At 60.7% G+C, this 23853-nt stretch overlaps 1 protein-coding gene across 2 annotated transcripts in view; it reads left to right on the top strand.

Annotated features, from left to right (window-relative positions):
- The window catches only part of ITGA5 (integrin subunit alpha 5), a 49842-nt gene that overhangs the window by 2060 nt on the left and 23929 nt on the right, over window positions 1-23853 (top strand). The window contains exons 2-10 of one of the 2 annotated variants that reach the window (XM_074935002.1): window positions 13033-13163; window positions 17016-17128; window positions 17350-17473; window positions 17847-17908; window positions 18780-18825; window positions 19030-19155; window positions 20206-20250; window positions 21020-21063; window positions 22869-22925. In XM_074935002.1, the coding sequence (XP_074791103.1) occupies window positions 13033-13163; window positions 17016-17128; window positions 17350-17473; window positions 17847-17908; window positions 18780-18825; window positions 19030-19155; window positions 20206-20250; window positions 21020-21063; window positions 22869-22925 (748 nt within the window). Of the gene's footprint in view, window positions 1-13029; window positions 13164-17015; window positions 17129-17349; window positions 17474-17846; window positions 17909-18779; window positions 18826-19029; window positions 19156-20205; window positions 20251-21019; window positions 21064-22868; window positions 22926-23853 lie in introns of both variants that reach the window. The other variant, XM_074935001.1, reaches the window with a different exon arrangement.

Here is a 23853-nt window from a genome sequence, read left to right as displayed (position 1 = left end):
CAGTGAGCTTTCTCGTGGAGATGCCCCTCATGAGTGTGCTCTGTTCCATTCACGGTCCCTACTTGCTCCCAGCACCAGTCAGGCTGAGCTTGTTAAAGCCCCAGCATGGATGTGCCAAGGGGCAGCTGAGGGGGTAAAGCCCAACCAAGAGGCAGCTGTTGCCATTGATCCTATTGGCCTAACTACTCTGTTCCTCTTCTCTCCCCCCCCCCCCATCGGCCAGGAAAGTGCCTCCAGCCCCTGGTATCACTGGGCTGATTGGCCTGAGGGTCTGCCATGTCCAGCCCTGTGGGCTCATCCCCTGCCAACAGGGGTTGGGGGTGTAAGAGCCACTTCCCCTCTACTGGGTTGTTAACCCTTTCAGCTGCCAAGCAGACTGCTTAGAACCCACAGTGCGATTACTGTGGCATGTTAGGACAAAAGGTGCAGACCTCAGGGTGCTGTCGGGGCAAGTAGCAGTCTAGCCCCCATTGTCTTCAGTCAAAATCCCAGCTGGCAGGTTTGTTGGCTATTGTGCTCTACCCCAGAGGTGGCTGCATTAGAATGGTGCTGGGTGGGTCCCTTTTGGGGGGAAAGTGTTTATAGACCTGTTGGGCCATGTCCCAGCATTCTGCGATGTGAGAGCAGCCCCCGATGTGACCTGAAACTGCAGGCTGCTCTGCACCTAACTCCCTGTCTGCTCAGGGGGTCAGAGAGAGAGGGCCCAACCCAACACCCTAGCTCCGAAACAGCCAACACTCAGGGGCTAAAACCACACCCATCTCTGATCATTCCCAGATGTGTGTGCTTGGCTCCTTAGGAGCACGTGGTCTGGTAGCTAAAAGTACAGTGGACTGGGAGTCAGGACTCCTGGGTTTGTTTCTGGGTCTGGGGGGAGTGGGGTGTAGCAGGTAGGTTAGAGCAGGGGGGCTGGGACTGGGGTCTAGTGCAGGGGTAGGCAAACTTTTTGGCCTGAGGGCCACATCAGGGTATATAAATTGTATGGCGCGGTGCCACTGATTTCCCAACCCCCTTGCAGCCAAATCAGTGCATCCTGTAATGAAATGTCACTGATTGCCTTTCCTCGCTCAACATGTCATCTCTTTCTTGGCCTGGGCGTCCTGGTCCCTCATGCAGCGCCGATCTGGGCACCACCTGATACAGGGAAGGCAAAACTTTCACCTGGCTTGCTATTTTCCCCTCCTCCTGTTGAAGGGGCTGGCACAGGCTGCCCGTGGCACTGGGTCTGGGGCTGGAAGCGATTGGCACTGGGATGCTCTGTCCAGGGCGCTGGTTTCCAGAGAGGGGGACGTTTCTGGTAGCATTTCTGCTTCACAGCCCTGGGTAATTATCCCACTTTATAGAAGAGGACACTGAATCACAGAGCTGGGAAGTGACTCGCTCAGGGTTACACAGCAAGGCAGTGGCAGAGCTGGGAATAGAACCCAGGAGTCCTGACTCCCAGTCCCGCCCTGCTCTAACTGTAGAGCTCGCTGCAGAAAGCAGCAACCAGCTCTGTGAGGCCCCAGCAGCTCTGCCGGGGGAGGGTCTCTACATGGGGACCACAGGAAGAGGCCTTGTCGGGCTTGGCTTCAGCAGACATTAGTGCTCTTGACGGCAAGGAACAGATTTCACAAGGTTGGTCTGCTGGATTGGGTGTGGGGCTGGGAGGCAGAACTCCAGGGTTCTATCCCCTGCTCTGCCAATGACCTCCTGTGTGACCCCCCCTGTGCCTCAGTTTCCCCATCTATTTCAGGGGGATAATGGTACTCCCCAGTGCAGTGACATTGTGGCCTCCCAGCCTTGCTGTCCTTCCTGTGTTCCCTGGGGTGGTGGCAGCAAGCTATGCACCCTGCCCCCTTGGAATGGGGGGCATCAGCTGGCTATGCCGGGGGGTCTAGCCCACAGCTCCCTGCTACAGTAAGGGGCTGCCCACTTAGCACAGCCCTGGGCACCAAAGGGTTAAATACACAACTGGAGCCATTAGCTTATTGCCCAAGAGCTCTGCCTGGCCATGGGCCAGTCCATGCCAGTCAGATTTCATAATCCATGTGACCATCCAGCCTGACCTGCACAGCACAGGCCTCAGGACTGCGCTGGGCTAGCTCCTGCTTGAGCTCGTCCAAAGGACTTAAAATGGCCAGGGATGGAGAATCCACCACAACCCTCAGTAAACTGTTCTGATAGTTAACGCCCCTCCCTGTTACCCATTCACATCTTATTGCCAGTCTGAGCTGATCTGGCTTCAGCGGCCAGCCACTGGCGTGGGTTAGACTTTTCTCTGCTGGGCTGCAGAGCCCATTGTCATAGGGACTGTCAGCCCTGAACCTTCTCTTTGCTAAACTCACTACATTGAGCTCCCAGAGTCTCTCGCTATTGGGCCCCAGAGGTGCACAAGTAAGGGGCCCTTGTCCAGGCTCCTGGGGTGGGGGAGGGGGCAGGGTCTGGGAACCCGCCAGACAGGCAAGGTGGGTGCAGGACCCAGCTGCAGGCTGGGTGGATGCTCTTCCTGATCTTCCAACCGAGAGCAGCCCGGAGCTCAGCCAGTCTCTGCTCTGGTGTTCACACCACTCCCGTGGGGGGGGGGGGGGAGGGCTTCCTGACTTACCATAGCCCCCAGCAGAGCCTATTCTGATCCTGACTCTTGCCTATGCTGTGAGTGATTCAGTGTCAAGTCCCTGCCACTCTCTGCCTCAGTTTCCCCTCCGAAGTAGGGCTGATAACCCTCACTCACCCCTTCCCTGATGGGCTGGGGGATTCATGAGAGCTGGAAGATCACTGTGAACACAAGACTCACCAGACACCCTCAGAGTATCACAGCAACCGTGGTGCGCACACCCCTCCTCTCAGCCTGTGGCGTGGGGCTACTACCCCGGCTTTCCCTCCTTGCTAAACTACTTATCAGTCTAGCTGGCCTCTCTGCCTCTTCCACTGCTCCAGGTCTTGCTGCCTATTAACTCATTCACACCCAGGCCCAGACCCCGTCCCCAGCAGCAGGGGGGAAGTATCTACACAAAGCTCGGAGAAAGCAGCCAGAGAATGCTTTATGAGTGGTGGGGCCGGGGCCGGGTCTGCTCCCCGCCGGGCTTCGGAGTCCTGGCACCTTGCTGAAGAACAAATTGTATCAGTCCTCAGGGGTGCCAGCAGCTCAGCAGAGGGTGGGAAGCCCCAGAGGGCAAATGACCAGCCAAGCCCCGGGCTGAGGGTCTAGATCCCATGTGGGGTAGTTTAGGGCAGCTGGGCCGTGGGAACAGTGTGTTGGGTAGTGGGACCCCAGACAGCACCCACCCTGACCCCAGAGCAAATCCTACACACTCACCTGCCCCCTGGAACACTGGGAGGTTTGTGACCCCAGAGAGCTCCTGTGTGACGTCTCCCTGAGCAGTTTGACACCCCCCCACCCCAGACCTTCCAGGGAGCTGAGTTTCCCAGGGACTCAGGCAGCATCGGGAGCTGGCGTTGGCTCATTCAGCCTCAGGGTTGTGGCTGCCAGGTCCTGCCCCCACCCCCTCACCCCCACCCCTTGGCTGTGCCCAGTGGGGTGGTCTCCTGACCCGTGATCACTGGGCTTTGCTGTGCGGAGCAGGCTGTGACGTCTAGGGATGGGCCTCCTGATTCCCATGGCAGAGTGGCATGCGGGGGTGGAAAGAGCTGACCAGGATGCAGCCATCAGGGCCTTGCCTGGATTTAGGAAAAGTCTGGTTTGCAGTGTTCGGGTATGCCCATGTGTGCCGCCACCTGGCACGGCACCGCTCACCCTGACTCCGGCCTAGGCTGGGATTCTCCCTTAGTCCAGGTCTCGGGACTGGGGCTTTCGGAGCAGCGGGATCCTGGTTCTCTCCCTGCTGCCCTCAGGAATCGCCGAGCGGCCAGGACTACCCATGGCACGGCTCCCCTGTGCAATCCCTTTCCTGTCTGTCTCTCCCTTTTCCCGTCTCTGCGCACTCTGGCTGGCAGCAGAAGCCGCGCAGTGAGTCAGGCTGTTCCCGGAGCCCTGGCTCCCAGCTGGCCCAAACCACGGAGCAGGAGCAATGTGTGAGCGAGTGCTGCTTTCCCAGGAGAATCCCAGCCCGGATGCCGCACAGCCTCTGCCCTGAATCAGCTGACCCAGTCCCCAGCCGGGACCTTGTGGGTTAGCAGCTGAGTGTAACCCCCACCCTTCTTTCAGGGGGGCTGGCAGGCAGCCGACCGGCTCTCCCCATCTCCAGGGGCCAGCAGGTAAACCCCCTCTGTCCGGAGGCACACTGTGCTGGGGAGGAGCAGGCTGCCATCGGCTGGGCACCATGCAGGGCAGCAAGGCATGCTGGGAAGGATGCCAGAGTATATGAAGCTGCCTGGGAGAGAGCAGAGAGGCCAGCACTGGCTATGGGGGCTCTATGTCCATGGAGTGAGACGGGGGCTCTCCAGCCAGGAGCTGAGGGGCTGGCAGTAGGACTTGGAGCAGTGGAAGAGGCAGAGAGGCCAGCTGGACAGGACTGATAAATAGTCTAGCAAGGAAGGGAAGCTGGGGTAGTAGCCCCAACCCTCGGGGAGCCGCCTGACAGCAGGGGGGTGTGTGCGGTTGCTGCGATGCTCTGAGGGTGTCTGGTGTGTCTTGTGTTCACAGTGATCTTCCAGCTCTCAGGAATCCCCCAGCCCATCAGGGAAGGGGAGGGTGAGGGTTATCAGCCCTACTTCGGAAGGGAACCTGAGCCAGAGAGTGGCAGGGACTTGCCCATGCTATGAGTGATTCAGTGTCAAGAGTCAGGATCAGAACACAGGAGTCCTAACACCCACCCCCACCATCCTGCACTAATCCACCAGACCTCTCTGTCCTCTCCACAAATGGGAGATCAGGCTCAAAGCAGAACCACGCTTCTGGTCCTGGATCACCTTTAAGCTGGGATCTCAGTCTCCGTGATGGGCACCTCCCAGGGTGCTGGGTCTGGTTGGGCTGGGGATCCCTGTGTTTCAGCATGATCGGAGCCGGGTTCTGGCTGGTTCCATTCCAGGCAGCTGTAGCCTGGATTCTGGGCTTTGGTTTGGGCTGTGGGGCAGCCCTGGGCCCCTAGAGAGCCCCACGGTGAGGACATGACGCTTGTTAGCAGGGAGCATGAGCTGGCGGGCAGAGAAAAGTGGGCCTGAGTAAGAGTCCAGATGGGGGGTGTAACATCCCCCACCCCACAAGCTGCAGCATGGGAGCCCAGCCTGGTGCCCATGGGCTGGCTGTAGGGTCCAGGCCCTGGAACTCTGCTCCCCAAACCCAAATGTGCTGCACAATCTGGGCCTGAGCCCCCGACCCCCTCCATCTGTGGGTGCTGGGGGGGAAGCTCTGTCTCTTGCCCCCATGGTTCCCGTGCCCCCCAGTCCAGGGATCCTGCCTCTTGCCCCTTCCCACATCCCCAGTCTCTTGGGGCAGATTCCCCCCACCCCCTTGGCCTGCCCCTCTCCCACCAGCCCCTGGAGCGGGGTGGGAGAGCCAGCAGGAGCTTGGGCTGCCTTTGTTCTCCAGGCTAGCTCATTCCCAGGGGGTGGGGGAGGGGGCTCCAGGGAAAGAAACAACAGGTGCCCCCTCCCCCTTCAGAGACATGAGAGCTCAGTCGGGGCCTTTGATGGCCTAGACCCCCCCCCCCCAGCCCCCCTGCTGTGCCCAACCTCTGCTCTGCTGGAGCTCCCTGCCTTGGCCAGGCCTCCAGGGCCTTCCTCTCCTTCCCCAGCCAGGCAGGCTCAGCCCAGCTCCCCGGGCCGGGGGAGTTGAGGGGGCAGGCTCCCCAAACCCCTGCCTGGGCTGGGTTCCAGGGCCACAGCGCTGCCTGCAGCCACCCTGGGACAGCTGGGCTGAGGCCCCCGCAGACTGTGAGGCAGGAGGGGCTGCATCCCCCAACACACTTCTAAAAAAGGTTCTGGTGCCCTTGGGTCGCCCTCTGTAACTGCCCCAAAGCCACTGCTGGGGGCTCCTGGCTGCTCTTTGAGGGGGTTTTACTCCGAGGGGGGGCGGGTCTCTGTCCAGGTCCAATTCCCCCTGGGACCTGCAGAGCTGGGTGGGGCTGGTGCCTGGCCTGGACTTGTGGCATCCTGGACTAGTTTGGCTGCACCAGACACCAGCTGAATTGCCATTGCCTTTAGAGCCCTTCCCCATCTAAGCCTGCCCCATCTGCGGGATCTGCTGGCTCACTGAGCCCTCGGCCCTGCCAGCCTGCTTTGTACTCCAGGGCGCAGCCAGTTCTTGCAGACCTTTCCAGGGGAGGCCCACGCCGCACTCTCACTCCCACAGACGCAGTGCGGGGTCTCCTTGGGTTGCTTCATTTGGCCTGAGACTCTCTAGCTGCCCATTGTGTGCGGAAAGCCCAGGAGCTGTGTGTCCGTTTCCTTTCAGTATAATTATTACATAGCACCCAAGGGTCCCAAAGCACAAACCAGCTGTGAATTAAGTCACACAGTCACCTGCTAGAGGCTAGTAGAGGTGGGGCCAGCTCATGGGGCAGAAACTGAGGTGCAGTGAGGTGCCCAAGGCTATGGAGAGTCTCTGTCAGTCAGGGCTAGAACCCAGGAGTCCTGGCTCCTAGACCCCACTGCTCCAACCTATTAGACCCACCCTCCAGAGCCAGGGCTAGAACCAAGGAGTCCTGACTTCTTCTCCTTCTGTAACAGTAGCCCCCACTCTCACCATGTCTCAGGTCTTGCCCAATCAGATTCTCTCTTGTGAAGTGCCCTCCCTTACTCCAGGGCTGTGGCCATTAGTGAGGGAGGAGCCTGGTGCCCTGCAAGGGCTGGATGGCACCTCTCCGCCCTGCCCCTCCACCCCGTGGGGCGCCCTCTGGCTCCGCAGGGATTGACCCGACACTCTCCGCTGTAGACAGAAGCTTGTTGCTTTTAACCCCCTTTTCTGTGCCCTATGTGGGGGAGGGGGAAATAGTTTGCGGGGGGGCCCTCGCCAGCAGGAAGTCAGTTGCCTTTTACAGACCAAACCATTCACCCCAGGAATTGGTGCTGGCCCTTCCTGGCTGGTAGCGTCCCCCTGGGATTAGACAAGTGGCTGCCGCTGCTCTGTGCCTGGACCCCCAGCCCCTGCTCCACTGAGGTGCTGACCGCCCACTGCAGGGCCAGCCCTGTTTGTGTGGTGACGGGCCCAGAGCCCCCAGCACTGGGGCTTTTTCGGCCAGTATGGACCCAGCCAAGCTGGACCTGCTTTCCCCTGGTGCTTGTCTGAGGGGAGCGCCCAGCAGCCCCAACTGAGCTGGGGGCCCCTTCGTGCCAGATGCTGCATGGACAGACACAATCCCTGCCCCAGACAGTTCACAGTCTACAGAGACAACAAGTAGGGTGGAGACAGGAAGGAGGGTTCTCCTGCATTACTGACGGAAGCCAAGGCCCAGGTTGTGATGTGCCCAAGGTCACAAAGGGAGGCCAGGCATTGAACCCCTGTCTCCTCATCCCCTGACCCACCAGCGATGGCTCAGCTCCTCCCACCCACACCTGAGCCCTTGGGGAGCTGGTGCTGGGTGCTGGGTGGGATGTGCTGCTGGGTGATGTTGAGGGTTGCCTGGCATCTCCTGCTGTGCTGGGCACTGTGTTCTCCATCTGGCCTGATGGCACGAGTGTCAGAGGGCAGGTATTGCCCCATGGGGTCCCGCAGCTTCTCGGTATGAGTTCCTATGGGGAGGCTGTAATGGATCCCCGGGGTACAACCTGGAACTGTGGGACTGCTGTACCCCCTTAACACTCCTGCCTGAGCTGTTCTCACACTACTATGCCAGTGACTGTGCAAGCTCATTAATTCATTTGGCACTCTGACAAAGGGTAGTGGGTGTGCAGCAGCCCTTGTTAACCTGAGCTGAGATTCCACAAGCACGTCAATCAAAACTACACTGTTTTAGGTAAAATATAAAACAGGTTTATTAACTACAGAGAGACAGGCTTGAAGTGACTATAAGTAGCAGGCATTGAGATCAAAGTTGGTTACCTAAGAAATAAATAATTGGTTAGTCTCTAAGGTGCCACAAGTACTCCTTTTTCTTTTTGCGAATACAGACTAACACGGCTGTTACTCTGAAACCTGTTATTATGCAAGGCACTGAATTTAGCTGTATGGAGTGGAAATCTATCAACTTCATGAATTTTAATTTGTTAGTCTCTCAGGTGCCACAAGTACTCCTTTTCTTTTTAAGAAATAAAAGTAGAAACACAGTCTAAATCAGGGGTGGGGAACCTCCGGCCCACGAGCCAGATCCAGCCCCCCGCTTAATTTCATTCGGCCCACGGCAAGTATCTGCGCCATGGGCTGGAAGCTCTGAGCCTCGGTGTCCCGCATGGGACTGTAGCCGCGAGCAGCAGCTTGCCCTGCTGTGGGGGAAGCGAGGTGCCAGGCTGGTCGGTTGGCTGCCCCTGCAGCTGCTAAGCGCAGGGGTGATCAAGAAAGTTCAGAGTTCGCATGCGCCTACCACCGCCTGCAGGCGCTGCCCCTGCAGCTTCCACTGGCCGGGAACCGTAGCGGGGCAGTGCCTGCGGGCGTTGTCCGCGCACACAGTACAGAGCCACATGGTCACATCATGGGCTGCTTCCAAGAGCAGCAGGGGGCCAAGGCACAGGGGGAGCTTGACTTAGCCCTGGCACCGACGAGGAGCCACCTGAGGTAAGTGGCGCCTGACCGGAACCTGCAACCCAACCCCTGCCCAAGTCCTGAGCCCCCTCCCAGAGCCTGCATCCCCGCCCCAACCCCCTGCCCCAGCCCTGAGCCTGCTCCTGCACTCCAAACCCCTCGGCTCCAGCCCGGAGCCCCCTGCTGCACCCTGAACCCCTCATTTCTGGTCCCACCCCAGAGCCTAGGAGAAGCCCCGAGCCTCCCCCCTCCCCCCCGCAGGGCTGTGTGTGGCCTGTAACCGATTTTTTATGTGAGTCAGTGGCTCCCAATAGAAAAAAGGTTCCCCACCCCTGGTCTAAATTCTAACTTTAATAGACTAAGCAAGATCTGAACGAAGCAGTCTCTCACCCTAAGAGATGTTACAGCAGCTGACAGTTCTCAGTACACAGGCTGGATTCCCTTCCCAGCTGGGGACCAGTCTCCTCAGTTCAAAGTCTTTGTCTTCCAGATGCTGAGATGGGGGAGGAGAGAGTCCAAGTGATGATGTCACTGTCCCTCTTTTAAACTTTCCTCCCGCTGCTAGGAAGATCCTTGCTGTGGCGTGGGTTAGCCCTCACTGGGCATGTGCCCTCTCTGAGGAGTCTCTGGGCTGGCAATTGGGAGAGTGGTTTCCCCTTATCGGGCCACTGACACGTCTGGCTGGTGCTGGTGTAAATCTGTCTCACTAGGTGCTCCTTTGTTGCCACTGAAAGGCCGGCTGTGGGTGTTCCCAACCTCTCAACTTATTTCAGTAACACACCCATAGCAAAACCTCAGAACTTCCTAGGATGAAAGATCTGATGGGAAATGGTGAGGGGGAAAGGTGTTTAAAGTTTTGAACAAATGTTTGACCTGGTTGCTCAGGCGCGTTTCCTAAGCGTATGTAAAGATGTCTGTGGGACCACAATGTGAAAACTGGGGATGAGATGGTGTCTAGCCGATGCCTTTGAGCAGATCCAGGCATCTCTTGAGACTAAACCACAGGAACAGGATGTTTACAAGTATCTTCGGTGCTACTGTTAAACCTCATGATAAAAAATGTGTTGTTCGTGTTAACCCTGATGTCAAACCCTAGGAAAAGGGTGCAATATGCATGATTTTGGGGGAAAGCTCTTGCACATGCTAGGAGTGGTAAATAAGAACTCACCCTGTGTTAAGAGGCCATATGGTAATGCTGCTTCTCAGCTAATACCTGCAAGCAGGCTTGAAGCTTGTCACAGCAGAGAAACCATAATAAACCTGGTCTGCTGTATGGAAGGGGAAACTGAGGTACATCACCTCATCGCAGGCAGTGGGGGTACGCAGTTGGGTGTTTGCAAATATCTTTGTCATACCACCCCATCTGTTTAAACTGGCTGGTTTGTTCCATACCTCTTGTGTCTTCCAGCTCCTTCCTGAACCTTAACATGTGTTCAGTTACTGGTTTTTCTTTTCCTTCAGTGTTCCCTTCGCTATGGGTTCTCAAGCCAATTGTACCTTTGGGGATTTGGTACTGCAGGGTCTAGTGAGGTGAGGATGTAAGGCATTCTGCATATTGGCTGGCCCTTTGCAGAGTTGTCTCCCAACCCCAGGACTGTACCTATGCAAGAAATCCATCTCCACTCTTGGCCTTACCCTGTGTTCCTCACTCCCAGCCCTGAGACCTTCCTTGCCCCTTTTCCTTACAGGGTTGTGATCTGTGCTTTCTGGGTTACAAGTTTGTACTCTTTGGTCAGATGCACCTTTACGCAGCAGCTCTCCCTCAGCCTGCTTTTTGTGTCTTACGAGCCCAGAGGAAACACCCCCCCTCCCCCGCCCGTCAGCCAGCCGGGTCCTTTGCATGCTCACAGACAACCACTGCCTGGAAGCTTCCTGGACTCAACTTCTTGGCTGTTACAGGCATGGGAGCTGCATCTTGACTTAAAGAGACACAGTTACTTTCCACACGCATGTCAGGACTGGGGTCCAGGAAGACTGGGGCATGGATTGGGGTACCCTCCGTCACCCCCTTCTCTGTCCCCAAGAAGTTAGCTGTGTGACTGCTCCCCTCCGTAAAGTCAGTTACACAGTTCCCTCTCTGGACCTGAGTTAAAGGCTGCGTGCACAGATGCTGAATCAGCCCCTCCGTCCTGGCCATCCTCTCCCATATGACCAGTGAGGAGACAGTCATGTGCTCCCACTATTCCTTCCCCATTTTCCTTTTCTGGGTCCAACAGGCTATTAATGCTAAATGGATCTAGACTTTGTAAACGATACCTCCCAAGGCAGACTTTGTACCAGACACATCACAGTCATATCACCATGGGGAATATGGAGGTCCAGGGTGCTGCTTTGAGGTACAGTGTGTCACTGAGGATGGTTCTGCACTGTGCTGGGCAGGGCCTGAGCTGGCCCTTCAGACTGATGGGACTGGGGGATAACCTGGGCCTGAGTGGGGAGGATACTGGCCCCACAGCCCTCTCATGCCACCACCTACAGAAGATAGAGGGTCCAGCCATGGGGAGCGAGGTCACCCCTGTACCTGCGGGCAGTGCTGCCCAGCCAGTGTAGTTTGGGGAGCACTTGGCTTAGAGGTGGCCTTGCAGAGAGTGTTTGGGTGGGGAGGAGCTGAGCACATGGCATTGGTGCAAAGACCCATCCCCAGGAGCCGGAGGTGCCTGATCCAGATGTGGAAGTGAGGTGGGAAAGGCCTGGCATGTCCCTGCGGGTCGGGAATAGTGGCCGCACTGGGGGACGGAAGTCTCCTGTTGAATGTGAGGGCCTTGGGCTGGGAATCCAGGGAACCAGGCTCTTTTGGGGTTTCTGGGGCAGGGATTCTGGCACCTTGGTCCCAGCTGCAGCCTGGGGGCCTAAGTGGTGGGGACCGGCAGCCAGTCGCTGTCCCAACGAAGGCAGTGGTTGGGGCCAGTTCTGGGGGTAGTGACCTGCCCCTCTCCCTCACAGCGGCCTGCGGGCTGGGGTTGGTTTCAGCTCTATCCCAGGCCTGGCTGGGCCCTGGTCGGTGAATCGCAGCCACGCAGCTGCTCTGTGCACACCTGGATGCCCACAACAAGGGCCCATTGTCCCAGGCGCTGACAAGGGTCTGCTACAGACCCTGCAGCTGAGCACAGGGGCCCCATGGGGAGGGTGTGTGCAGAGGGCAATAGAGCTGGGGAAAGGGGGGGCATGAGGAGCAGGTTTGGGGGGCATGAGGAGCAGGTTTGGGGGGCATGAGGAGTGGGTTTGAGGCCTCAGTATGGCACTAGGGGGAGCTCTGCTGCAGGGAGTAGGCTGGGGCACTCTATAAGTGATGCACCCCTCACAGTCAGTGCTGGCCCCAGCGCAGTGGCTAGGGGGCGCTGTGCTGCAGGAAGCAGGCTGGGGTGTCCAACAGGGGGCGCTCTCCCCTTGCAGTCAGTGCTGGTCCCAGCACAGTGGCTAGGGGATGCTGTGCTGTATATTTGCCCCCTGTTGAAGGAGAGGTCAGGCCTGGGAAATCCCTGCGTCTTCTCACAAGAGCCCTTCCCCCCTCCCCCTCCAGCCACCTGGTCATTGCAGTGGTTCAGCCCTGTTTCAAAGCAGGAGTCCTGGCCCCTGTCGATGCTGCCGTCCCCCAGTGGACCCGCTTCCCCAACCCCAGCGGGTACCTGTGCTGGTCTGGTGTCTCGTCCCACCCCCACTCCAACTGTTCTCTCCCCTCTCTTAAGAGCAAGTCCCTTTTTAAACAGCTCTGGTCCTCCTGCTCTTTGGCCCTGTCCCCTCCTGGCCTTATTGGGAACAGGCAGCCAGTGTTTGCCCGAGACCGTGGCTGGTCGTTTCTTTCCTGCTGGCTTTTCCTTAATGAACGAACCCCGTCACTTTCCCATGGGAGTGTCCCAAGGACCAGCCCCCACAGCGATGCTCGGTCACTGCAGCTCTGATGCCCCCCCAGTGCTGGGGCCAGGGAGCTGGCACCATAGCTGTGCGGAAGGGCCGCCTTGGAGCTGATACACTAGGGCTGGCGGGGCAGGGCGGTATCGGTCTCCTGGGGGGAAGATGGGTGTGCGGATGGCGTCCCAGGGGAGGGGCAAGCCTCCTGGATGGCACATTGACCCTGCAGTGAGTCTATAGCCGGTGCTCAGCGAGGCAGCCTCAGGCCTTGGGGGAGCAGGGGAAGAGATGGGGCATCCCCCAGCTCCTGTGCTCTCAGCTTGGTTAAGCTAATTCCTGCAGTGACTCCAGGGGGTTCACAGTGGGGATACCGGGGGCAGGGGGTCTCAGGCCTGCAGACAGCGACCTCACCTGCAGAGCAATCACCAGCGCTCTGCAGACAGCTCCCACAGTCCCTTGTACCAGCCATGCCCATGGAGCATGCGGGGGGTGCTGGAGCAGTGGCTCATGGCCTGTCTGCAGGGAGCCTGGGAACTGGGAAGGGACCCTGGGGTGGCCGGGGGAGAGGGGCCCAGCCCAGCTGCTGTCTCTGACTCACGGTCCTTTCCTCCTCTCTTTCCCAGCAGTATCAGCATCCTCGTTGGAGCTCCCAAGGCCAACACAAGCCAGCTCAACGTCACACAGGGCGGGGCCGTCTACTACTGTCCCTGGCACCGGGGCAACAGCAGCTGCACCCCGATTGAATTTGACCAGACAGGTAAAGGGCATAACTGCCTTGTGGGGGGGAGGGGTCAGTGGGTTCAATCCAGCACCCGGGGAGGGGGCGCGGGGGCGGGTGTCAGCTGTGCTCCTCCCCTTGGGCAGCTTCCTGTCAAACAGAACTGATGGACATCAGCAGAGCTGGCTGTGGGGGAGCCCAGGGCTGGGCGAGCAGGGGGCTGTGGGTCGGGATTGAGGGGCACTGGCAGAGCTGGCTGTGGGGGAGCCCAGGGCTGGGCTAGCAGGGGGCTGTGGGTCGGGATTGAGGGGCACTGGCAGAGCTGGGGGTGGAGCCCAGGGCTGGGCGAGCAGGGGGCTGCGGGTCGGGATTGAGGGGCACTGGCAGAGCTGGCTGTGGGGGAGCCCAGGGCTGGGCTAGCAGGGGGCTGTGGGTCGGGATTGAGGGGCACTGACAGACCTGGGGGTGGAGCCCAGGGCTGGGCGAGCAGGGGGCTGCGGGTCGGGATTGAGGGGCACTGGCAGAGCTGGCTGTGGGGGAGCCCAGGGCTGAGCTAGCAGGGGGCTGTGGGTCGGGACTGAGGGGCACTGGCAGAGCTGGGGGTGGAGCCCAGGGCTGGGATAGCAGGGGGCTGCGGGTCGGGATTGAGGGGCACTGGCAGAGCTGGGGGCTGGAGCCCAGGGCTGGGATTGTGTGGGCTGTGGGTCAGGATTGAGATTCTCTATTGTCCATGAGATGAGCTATGTAGGGGTGACACCCTGAGGCCCTAGGAAGGGTCGGGGGAATCACATGGGGCTGGGGCATGGAGAATTCCCCTCCCCCTTGGGGTTTGTGCCCTTCTGACTCCTGCAGAAGGTGCCCTGTCCCCTAGGTCAGCCCTCTCTGGGTTCGGCAGCTGCCACATGAGACTCCCCAGCCCGGGCCCATCTCCTCCCTCTCCAGCCAGGCGGTTTCTGTTGTTACCCAGCCCAGCAGCGGTGCTGAGGAGGATCAGGACCCGTTGTGCTGGGTGCCCTGGCCTGGCCTGCCTGCGCGACGGGAGCTGAGGGGTGGTTCTTGCTCTCGGTCAACTCCGTGTGGGGCCAGGAGCCGGCCTGCAAGCTGCTACTGCGGCCGGAGTTGACCCGGGACTGAGCCCCCGTAACCCTCACGGGCCTGTCAGAGACTTTCTGCCTTGGAGAAACCTGAGCTGGGGGGAACCTGCTACCGTCTCCCCGCCCCCTCTACTGGCTGGGCCCAGGGACATGGCAGTGCAGCCCCACCCTGGGGCCATGGCACCCGGCCCCCATCCCAATGTCGTCTGCCACACTTTCCCATCCAGTCTCACAGCACCCCCTGCTGGAGAGGCTGGGCTGGAGTGGCTGGGAGCTCCCCCCACAGTGCCCCCTGCTGGAGGAGCCAGGAGCTCCCCCCACAGCCAGCGCTTCCAGTCTGGCTGTTCCCTGCTGTGCCCGCCCCCGCTAGGCCCCAAAGTGGATGTTTCTGCTGCTGTAGCTATACAAGAATGTTTCCCTCTGGGGTCTCTGGCTCCCAGAATGCACTGCGCCTGCCTCCACCCAGAGCACCCCACCCCCCGGGGAGGGAACAGCCCTGCGCCCATGGAGCATTGCCCTAGTCCCCCTCCCTGCCCTGGAGGGAGCGTTGCCCTCCCGGCCAAGCTCCCAGCCTCCTGAGAACCTGCTACAGGTGGAGCTCAGGGTAGGGACCAGGTTGGGGTGGGGGGCAGGTCTGGGGAGGGCATCAGCCCCAGGCTATCCCAACCCCTAGCCAGGGGAGGCTGAGCAGCCTAGCAGTCAGTGCTCCTGGTAGGGGAGAGCCCAGATTAGCTGTAGTCTCAGCCACAGCAGGTGGCTCCTCTGGCCAGCCCAGCCCCCCAGCACTGCCAGGATGGGGCTGTGCTGGGGGAGTGCTGGCCCCTCCCAGCTTGGATGGTTCCTGTGCTCCCCCCCCGTGTCCCCCCATTTTGTGTTTCCTCGCCACTTCCTGTCCCAAACAACCATCTGCTGTCACCGAGCCCCGTTAAACTTCCCATGCGCCCCACTCCAGAGGCGACTGCGTTTCCATGGCAGCCAGCCTGTTCCCAGCGTCCTCCTTGTTTTAACGGGGTCATCCCAGCTCCGGCCCTGGCATTGCTTTGCGTGGGGACAGGTGGGGTGCAAAGTCCTGGTCTTGCCATGGTGGTGCGCACATCCATCCCGCTGTCCCTCCCCCAGGGTCCCTCGGCAGTGATCAGTGCAAGGCCGGGGGACAGAGCCATGGGCTGGGGGTCAGGAGGGGAGCTCCCCCCCCAGTCAGGGCCATCGGGGGAGCTGGGATCCCAGGCTATAGGCTGTGCAGGGGGGAGGGGACCCCCTGTTCCCACCCACGTGGACAGGGCTCTGGCTCTGGCTGTCTCTCACTCTGGCCAAGGACAAATATTTACCCAGCTTTGCAAAGGGAAGCAAGGGCTTTGCGGCTGGATTGCAGAGCTGGCGCCTGGCTGGGGTGACCTGGAGCGGGGTTTCCCCGGCATCCCTGCTGGTGCCCTGGAGGGGCCGGCTTGGATGGGGCTCTGGCTGGCTCGCAGCCAGGGGATTTTCCTTGGCTCGTTGGTCGGGCCGATCGCGTTACGGCCGGAGAGCAGGACGCAGCCCAACGGGAGCTGTCGCCCCGCGCGGCTCGCACCAAACGTTGCTCTCGCTCCAGCCAGACGTGGCCCGTCTGGCTCCCGGCCCCGCTGGCGGATCCGTCTCCAGAGGATCTCCTGGCTCCACTCCCCCTCACGGCACCCTGCCAGCAGCTGGAGCCACATGGCCTCTTGCTCTGGGGCTGTGATCCCTCACCCTGAGATAAGTGGTTAATGATGAACCACAGGTGGCTCTGGGCTCATCCACCCCCTAGAGCCAAGATGGGGCAGAGCCCAGGGGAAAAAAGCGGGGATGCAGGAGGCATGTGGGGTGGGAAAATCCCCCAAAGCAGTGTGGCAATGCGGGAGGCAGTGGGCGAAGGCAGGGGGTGCGCTGCAGGGGAGGAGGACTATGAGAGGGGGAACAACAGGGCAGATGTGGGGGAGGGGTCCTGGGGGTTACAGTATAGGAGGCGGGGGGCAGTGTGGGTCTGAGGGGGCAGAGTGAGTTGCAGCACAAGTTGTGGGGGGCAGTGGGTGGGGGTAGGGGTGCAGGGGAGGGGGCAGGGTGTTGCTGTGGGTGGGGGCAAAGGTGCAGTGCAGGGGGTTGCAGTGTGAGCTATAGGTGGGGGCAGGGGAGCAGGGCAAGGAGTGTGGGCTATAGGTGGCAGGGTTTAAGTGTGGGGGTTGCAGTGTGGGCTGTGGGTGGGGGCAGGGGTGCAGTGCGGGGGTGGGGATTGCAGTGTGGGCTGTGGGTGGGGGCAGGGGTGCAGTGCAGGTAGAGGAGGGTACATGTAGTGGGAGATGGGGGGGTTCTTGCTCTTCCAAGAATTCACCTCTGCTTGTGTTTTCCTGTAAAGCAAAGCTGAGTGAAGGCCCCAGCATGTTGGACCCACTCAGGAGGAAGTGGGGGGGGGGGGGGGCTGTGGGTGGCAGGTGGGACCCGCCTGGGGCTGGCAAGGGCTGGGTGGGAGAGGAGATACTGTCCCTTCCTGGGACACTATGGCCAAATGCCTTCTTTCAAGACAGCTCGGAGCACGCTGCCCCCTCCCCTGTGGCGTTTGCAAGGGGGCTCCCCCATGCCAGCGGCTCCCTCCGTGGTGACAGGGCCTCAGGGCCGTGCTGTCCCACACAGGGTTTGTGCTGGTGAGCTGGCTGGCGTGTTGGGTCAGCGCTGCCCCCTGCAGGGCCGAGCTGGCAGCTCAGCCATGTATCCTAGGCCCCCCGCGGGGGTGGCAGCTGGTGCCAGTCATGGAGCCCGGCAGTGACCACGCTTCTCCCCGCAGGGTCCCGCCAACACGACTTCAGCGGGAATGGCACCGATGGGCTGACGCAGGTGGAGTTCAAATCCCTGCAATGGTTCGGAGCGACAGTGCGGTCCCACGGCAGCTCCATCCTGGTGAGAACGGCACCGGGGGACCCCGGCTGGTAGGGCCTGCCATGTGGCGGGCTGGGGCTGATTCGCTGCCTGGCTATGGGGCAGGGGGTTCCCGCCTGGCCCCACACTGTGCTGGGGTAGCTAGTGGGTGGGTGGATGCCATCAGGTACCGGGGCCTCCTCAGTCGCTCGGTCTCCCCTGTCCTCAACTGCTGCTCACCCAGCTGCTCTATCCCTGCCCAGGCCTGCGCCCCCCTGTACAGCTGGCGCACCCTCAAGGATGAATCTGGCCGAGACCCTGTTGGCACCTGCTACCTGTCTGTCAGCAACTTCACGAAGTTCGTGGAGTATTCACCCTGCCGCTCAGGTACCGGCTCAGGGAAGGGGGGGAAAGTCCCTTAGTGCTCCCTCCTGGGGCTGGGCTGGGGGGCAGTGGGCAGGAGACCCCCAAACTCCTTGGCTCCCCCAGCAGCAGATAATCCCTGCTTTAAGGGGTAATCAGGAAATCTTTCCATCCCAGGCCTCCCTCACAGCCCCAGCGCTGGGCTGGGCACACGTTCCCAGGGGATGGCGTCAGAGCGGGTGGGGACAGCGTTACCTGGGAAAGCAGGGAGAAGAGCCTAGTGGCTGGAGCAGGGGGCTGGGAGCCCAGAATCCCACCCCAGGGTGCTGGTGTCCAGGGTCAGAGCCTCCTGCCCCCCATCCCACCTTTCGCCCCTCACGGGTGTTTCTCTCTTCAGATCTGGACTCGGCGGAAGGGCAGGGTTACTGCCAGGGTGGCTTTAGCGCTGAGTTCACCAAGGTGAGAGGCCCTGATGCCATGCAGCTGTGCCCCTGAGCTCTAGTAGCAGCACAGCGCCCCCTGCCTGCTGCCCCCAGCATGTGTATGGGGGATTGCTGAGTTCCTCAGCGGGGCCTCCCGCAGTCAGACCCCCCTGAGTGGGGCTAGGGTCTAGGTCCCGGGCTGCAGGCTCTGGTACCTCCTGCCCCACAGAGCTGCATCTCAAGCCCAGACCCACAAACAGGCACCTCCTACGGGAGCACTCCCCTAGCTGGTAGCAGTTGCAGGTCCCTTATCCTCTCTGTGGGCGCCCCCCTAGAGGGAGCATGTTCTTATGTGCAACCCCTTGCATGTTGGGAGCTGCTGGATGCTGGGAGTGGGGCCTTGTGAGGAGCCCCCCAATACCTCCGGCCCACCCCAGTCACATCCCCCATGCCCCACAAGCAGGTCATTGCCCTGTTGGGCCAGCTGGGTGGGTCTCTGCCTGCTCTCACCCCTCTCCTCCCCCCCCCCCCCCCGGGTGCTAGGGCAGGTCTCCGGCGGTGTCATTCATGCCCGAGGGGACACAGAGAGCAGCAGCCCTTCCTGTGTCTCCCTGACCCCTTAGGGGGCAGCACGGAGCCCCCCTCTGCCTGTTGCAGCTGGGCCTGCAGAGACCAGCCCTGCCCCACTCTGCTACCCCCCTGTGAGATCCCTCCCTCCCCAGCTCCAGGGTGGGGGGGACACTGAACCTGCTCAGTCAGCTACCTCCCTTGTGGCCAAGGGGGGAGCAGTAGGGGTTTGGTGGGGGAGGGGTGAACCCAGTGACACCGCTGGGGATAGTCTCTTCCCTCCCCCCGACTCCCAGGCAGGATCTCACCTTGTGGCTCTGACCGGGCTCTTTGCTCTGCAGACGGGGCGAGTGCTTCTGGGAGGCCCTGGAAGCTATTTCTGGCAAGGTGAGTGCCCCCTCCCCCTGCTACTGGCCTCCCCCACCGTCTTTCCCCTCCCCCTGCTACTGGCCTCCCACACAGTCTTTCCCCTCCCCCACCCTCTGCTACTGGCCTCCCCATCTTCTCCCTGTTCGACACCTCCCTGGGGTACCACTCCTCCCCCTGTTCCTCCCCGCTGGACTCTCAGCTGCCCGCCGCATCTCCCCCCAGGCCAGGTGATCTCAGCCACGCAGGAGCAGATCAAGGAGGCCTATTACCCCGAGTATTTAATCCTGGGCACCCAGGGGCAGCTGCAGACACGCCAGGCCGCCCCCATCTATGACGACAGCTATCTGGGTGAGTGCCCCAGCTGGTGGGGGAAGGTACCCTCTGGGTGTGGGAGGGGATAGCTGAATGTAGAGGTCCCCCAGTCTTTGGCTGGTTACCCCATCTAGGTGCCTGTGGGAAGCGAGGTGGGGGTCTTGGCCCAGCTCCCAACAGACCGAGGCTCCTCACTGCAGGTTCATGGGCAGTCTCGGCCGGGGAAGACAGGGGGAACTGGGCCTTGCCCAGGGCAGTCCCTGCTCCCCAGGCCTGGGCATAGGCACTTCACCTGGCCGTGCTGCCAGCTTTGGGGGCTGAGACTCGAGTGCTGCTCCCCAGTGCCAAACGGAGAGAAGTTCCCAAAGCCGGTCTTGCTCGCCGAGTGCTCCCCTGCGAGGGGTGCAAGGCAACACCTGCCGTGGGCTGTGGGAGATGGGGCAGGGGGTGCTCCTCGGGGGAGGGGGGCAGGGGGTGCTCCTGTTTATAGCTGGGGAAATGGAAGCTGTACTACTCTCAAGGACATGCAACAAAGTCAGGAATAGAACCCAGGAGTCCTGCTTCCCAGCACCTCCCACAGCTCCAACCACTAGATCCTACTCCCGACCCAGAACTGGCAATAGAACCCAGGAGTCCTGACTCCCAGCCCCGCCCCGATTCAACCACTAGATACCAGTCCCTGCCTCCCAGGCCCCGCACTCCAGCCATAGACCCTGCTTATCCCTGGCACGTTACAGACAGTAACTAAGGGAACAGCTCCGGGGAGCTCCTCTAGCGCAGTCTCAGCCTACGGCTTGGCACAGGTGGGTGAGTGAGGCATGGAGAGGGACTGAGGCTTGCCAAAGTCATGGAGCCCCCGATCTCATCACCCAGTGCCCTGTCCCAGGAACTAACCCCTCTCCGGGGCAGAGCAAAGCCGGTGAGGAGTGTTTCTGTGTGGTTCCCTTTTAATCCACCAGCCTGTCACTGAGAAGCCAGCTCCTTCTGCCCAGTGTTGATATAGGGCCTAACCAAAACAATGGGGACAGAAGGGCCAGGGGCTGAGTGGTGCTGGAGCCTAACCCCTCTGCTCCTCTCCCCATGCAGGGTATTCTGTGGCTGTCGGTGAGTTCAGCGGGGATTCTACCGAAGGTACTGCCATGCTGGGCTCTCTGGAGTCGGTGGGAAAGGGAGAGTAATTGCTGAGGCCCCCTCCACAGGTTCTGCCCCGTTTCTAACACCCCATAGATGTGGCAGGGTCAGTCCCGGGGCAGAACAAGTGCTGGTTGGAGCCCAGGTGCTCTGAGGAAGCAGTTGCTATGGAGGAGGCCAAGCTGATGCTCCTGGGTCTGGCCAGCCGGGCTAGGAAGCTGCACAGGGCAAGCTGGCTCCCACCGTGCGGCCTGGCTGGGCCCAGCGTAAATAGCAGAAATGAGCGTACCATGCCACCCTAGGCCGGGTTCGAACCCAGCATCTCCAGCACCCTGCCCTCAGAGCAACTGGGTAGGCCATTACCCTGGTGGGCCAGCTGCTGTGACATGCTCGCCCTGTGTTACGTGAGAAATAGCTGGATAGGTGAGTTTGGTGGGTTGGGGTCCAGGGCTCTGGTTCGATCTGCCAGTCCTCCCGCACTGAGACAGTGAGTGAGCTATCAGTGGGTGAAGGGTGGGCTAGGGCTTCAGCCCCCAGAGTTTGGGCTCTAGGATTCTCTCCCCCCGCCCCACCCCCCAAATTGTGGGTGAACTGCTTTACCCTGGGATGTGGCATTGGACAGCCCAGGGTCACATCTGCCTGGGGAGCTGGCCTGGCTTTGTCTGTGTTGTCCATCCCACCCTAGCATCACACAGGCTGAGCTGCCCACAGTGACCCCCCAGGGACCCGCCTGAAGCTAACGGACCCGTATCTCTTTGCTCCTTTGCAGACTTTGTGGCTGGCGTTCCCAAGGGAAACTTGACCTACGGCTACGTAAGATCCTGAGCTGGGGCAGTAGGGTGGGGGTTCCTCCCTTGGGGGCCAAGGGAGCCCCCCTGTCTCTCCACCTGGCTGCACCCAAATGCTCTGGGTCTGTCCTTTTCCAACTACATCTCTGCTAGACTGGGCCCTCCTTCCATCTGCCCTGGGAGCCCCTTGCACCAGGCTGGCTCGGGCTGTTGCTCCCAGTGCTGCTACGCCCCCCAGAAGTGGATGGTTTGGCCCCTTTCTCCTACTCTTGCTCTCACCAGCTTGGCTTTGCCCCCCCCATAGGGATCTCGCACCCCAGGGGTGTCAGCAGGGTGGGGAGGCGCGGTGCTCATGTCATCAGCTGTTGTTTGCAGGATGGCTGTGCAGGGCAGGGTAGGGCCGTGCCTGCCAGCTCCGGTACAAGCTCCCCTACCCCCAAGAATGGACCTTGCTAAGCCCCACAATCCTGCTGATTTGGTTGTTTCCATAGTAACTAACACACTTCCCCGGGCAGGGCTGAGGGCACATCTACAGTGCGATTAAACACCCACGGCCGGCCAGGCCGCTGACTCAGACTAAGGGGCTCTTTAATTGTGGGGTAGATGCTGAGCCGTCCCACCTCACAGGGTCGTAGAGCCTGGGTGCCAGCCCAAGCGCTGATGTCTGCCCCACAGTTAAACAGCCCCATAGCTTGATCCCTGCAAGCTGGGGTCAGCTAGCAAGGCAGCAGTGGGTGCAGCCTAGACAGACTGTGACTGACCAAAGCCTGAGCCAAGGCCGAGGGGTGAGGAAACAGAGGGTGGAGACGGCGCGGAGGAAGGAGGGTGGAAACAGAGGGTGGAGAAGGCCCGGCCCACCCAGGGCTTTTGTGGTCACCCCCAACGCATGTGACCCCATCGCCCGCTCTGTCGACATCCCAGGCCCTTCCTATGACCTGCTCAGGAATCCTGCTATGCGGCATCATCAGAGCCGCTGCCCGGGGGCTGGCTGCAGGGTGACTGCCCAAGAACTTCTGAGTCGTGCCAAGGCCCCTCCCCAAACTCCCACAGCTTAAAGATGACAGGGGAGGTTTTAGAAGAGAGATGGGACTTAGCACCCTTGGTTCTGCTCTCTGATCTGGCAGGAGTGGGGCTAGAGTTTAGAGCGGGAGCAGGGAGGAGCTAGGACTCAGGACCCCTGGATTCTGCTCTCTCCTTTGGCGGGAGTGGGATCTAGAGGTTCGAGTGGGGGCGGGGAGGTGCTAGGACTCAGGGCTCCTGGATTCTGCTCTCTGCTTTGGCAGGAGAGGGGTCTAGAGGTTAGGGCAGGGACGAGGAGGTGCTGGGACTCAGGACCCCTGGATTCTGCTCTCTCCTTTGGCGGCAGTGGGGTCTACAGGTTAGAGTGGGGGCGGGGAGGTGCTAAGACTCAGGACCCCAGGATTCTGCTCTCTGCTTTGGCAGGAGCGGGATCTAGTGGTTAGAGCGGGGGTGGGGATGAGGGCTCATGACTCCTCTCTGGTGTGGTTTCCCATCTTTTACGTGGGGAGGGCGCTTAGCTGCTGTGGGCATCACCGGTAGAGCCCCTCAGAGGTGAGGCGCCAGAGAAGTGGGAATTGGATTTTCTACCTGACAAAGTTGCAAATACCAGGTGAGATCCCCGGCCTGCGCTCTGGGTCAGCAGAGCAGTGGAGTGAGCAGGGGCTGCCGGGGCCAGAACCATCCAGAGGAGGAGAATAGAAACCACCTGGGGGCTGGGACGGGAGTGAGTCCCGGTCAGAGTGGTTCTGCCCTGCGGGCTTGGGATGGGGACTTGGCGACTGAGCTGTGACCTGGGTCTTCTCTTGCCAGGTCACTGTCCTGAATGGATCAGACATGAAGTCCCTGTATAACTTCTCTGGAGAGCAGGTGAGCAGGATGCGCTGGCCACATGATCCAGGCCCATGTGCATGGCAGGGGCTCTTCTGTCGTCTGAGCAGGGCTTTGGAATGAGGCCACCCCGAGGGATCGAACGAGCCCCATGGGCAATGGGTGGCAGGCGATGCATGCTAGGCCCCTTGCTGGGTGGGAGCTGCCAGCTCTTCCCAGGGGGAGGGGCACGGCCCTTACCCAGATCATGTGTTACTGACCCAGAGGGCCCCTGGGTAGCACCATGGGGGTGCATGGGGCTAGAAGAGCTTCCCTTGTTGGAAATAACCCTGTCTGTGAGGGGAGGAGGGTGAATTATCTCCTGCAGCATGGGAAAAAGCCCCCTTCCCAGCATTTGTGCCAGGGCACGAGAAACAGCAGACATACCACCCAAGCCAGCGCGCAAGGGGCCTGTCGCTGTTTTGGCGCGTGGGTGGCATGTTAATAGAAAGATCGTCTCTTGAGCGCTCTCCCCAGGCTGGTGGCCCCATGGCCCCAGCAGCAGCAGCTGCCTCTGTAGAGGCGTGACTTTGGCTGCATCCCTGGCTGCAAAGGGGCAGAGCCCAGGGCAGTGCCACTGTCCAGAGCGGCTGGGCCCTGTCCCTTCGCATGGCGCTTAGCAGCTGGGGATGAGATGGGGAGCTGGTGCCGTGTGGTGTTGGTTCCTCACAGGCTCAGGGTGTCTGCGCCAGCACACAAGGGGGGGGGGAGGGGACGGCAACTAGAAAGGGGAGCTTTGAAAATCCCTTTGTCATCCTGGCAGCATCCCTGTCTCAGGCCAGGGATCGGACGCACCAGCCCCCTGCTCACCACGGGGAGTCAGCCCGGAGCCCCTGCTTCACCCCACCTGCTGCAGAGCCAGGACCAGCCCATGGCTTGGCCCAACTGGAGGGAGCCCCTGGCCCTCAGCCTCTCATGTGGGCCCCGC

The sequence above is a fragment of the Natator depressus genome, chromosome 20 (assembly GCF_965152275.1).
Source record: "Natator depressus isolate rNatDep1 chromosome 20, rNatDep2.hap1, whole genome shotgun sequence".
Lineage (NCBI taxonomy): Eukaryota > Metazoa > Chordata > Testudines > Cheloniidae > Natator > Natator depressus.
This window is presented reverse-complemented; position numbering and strand designations above follow the sequence as displayed.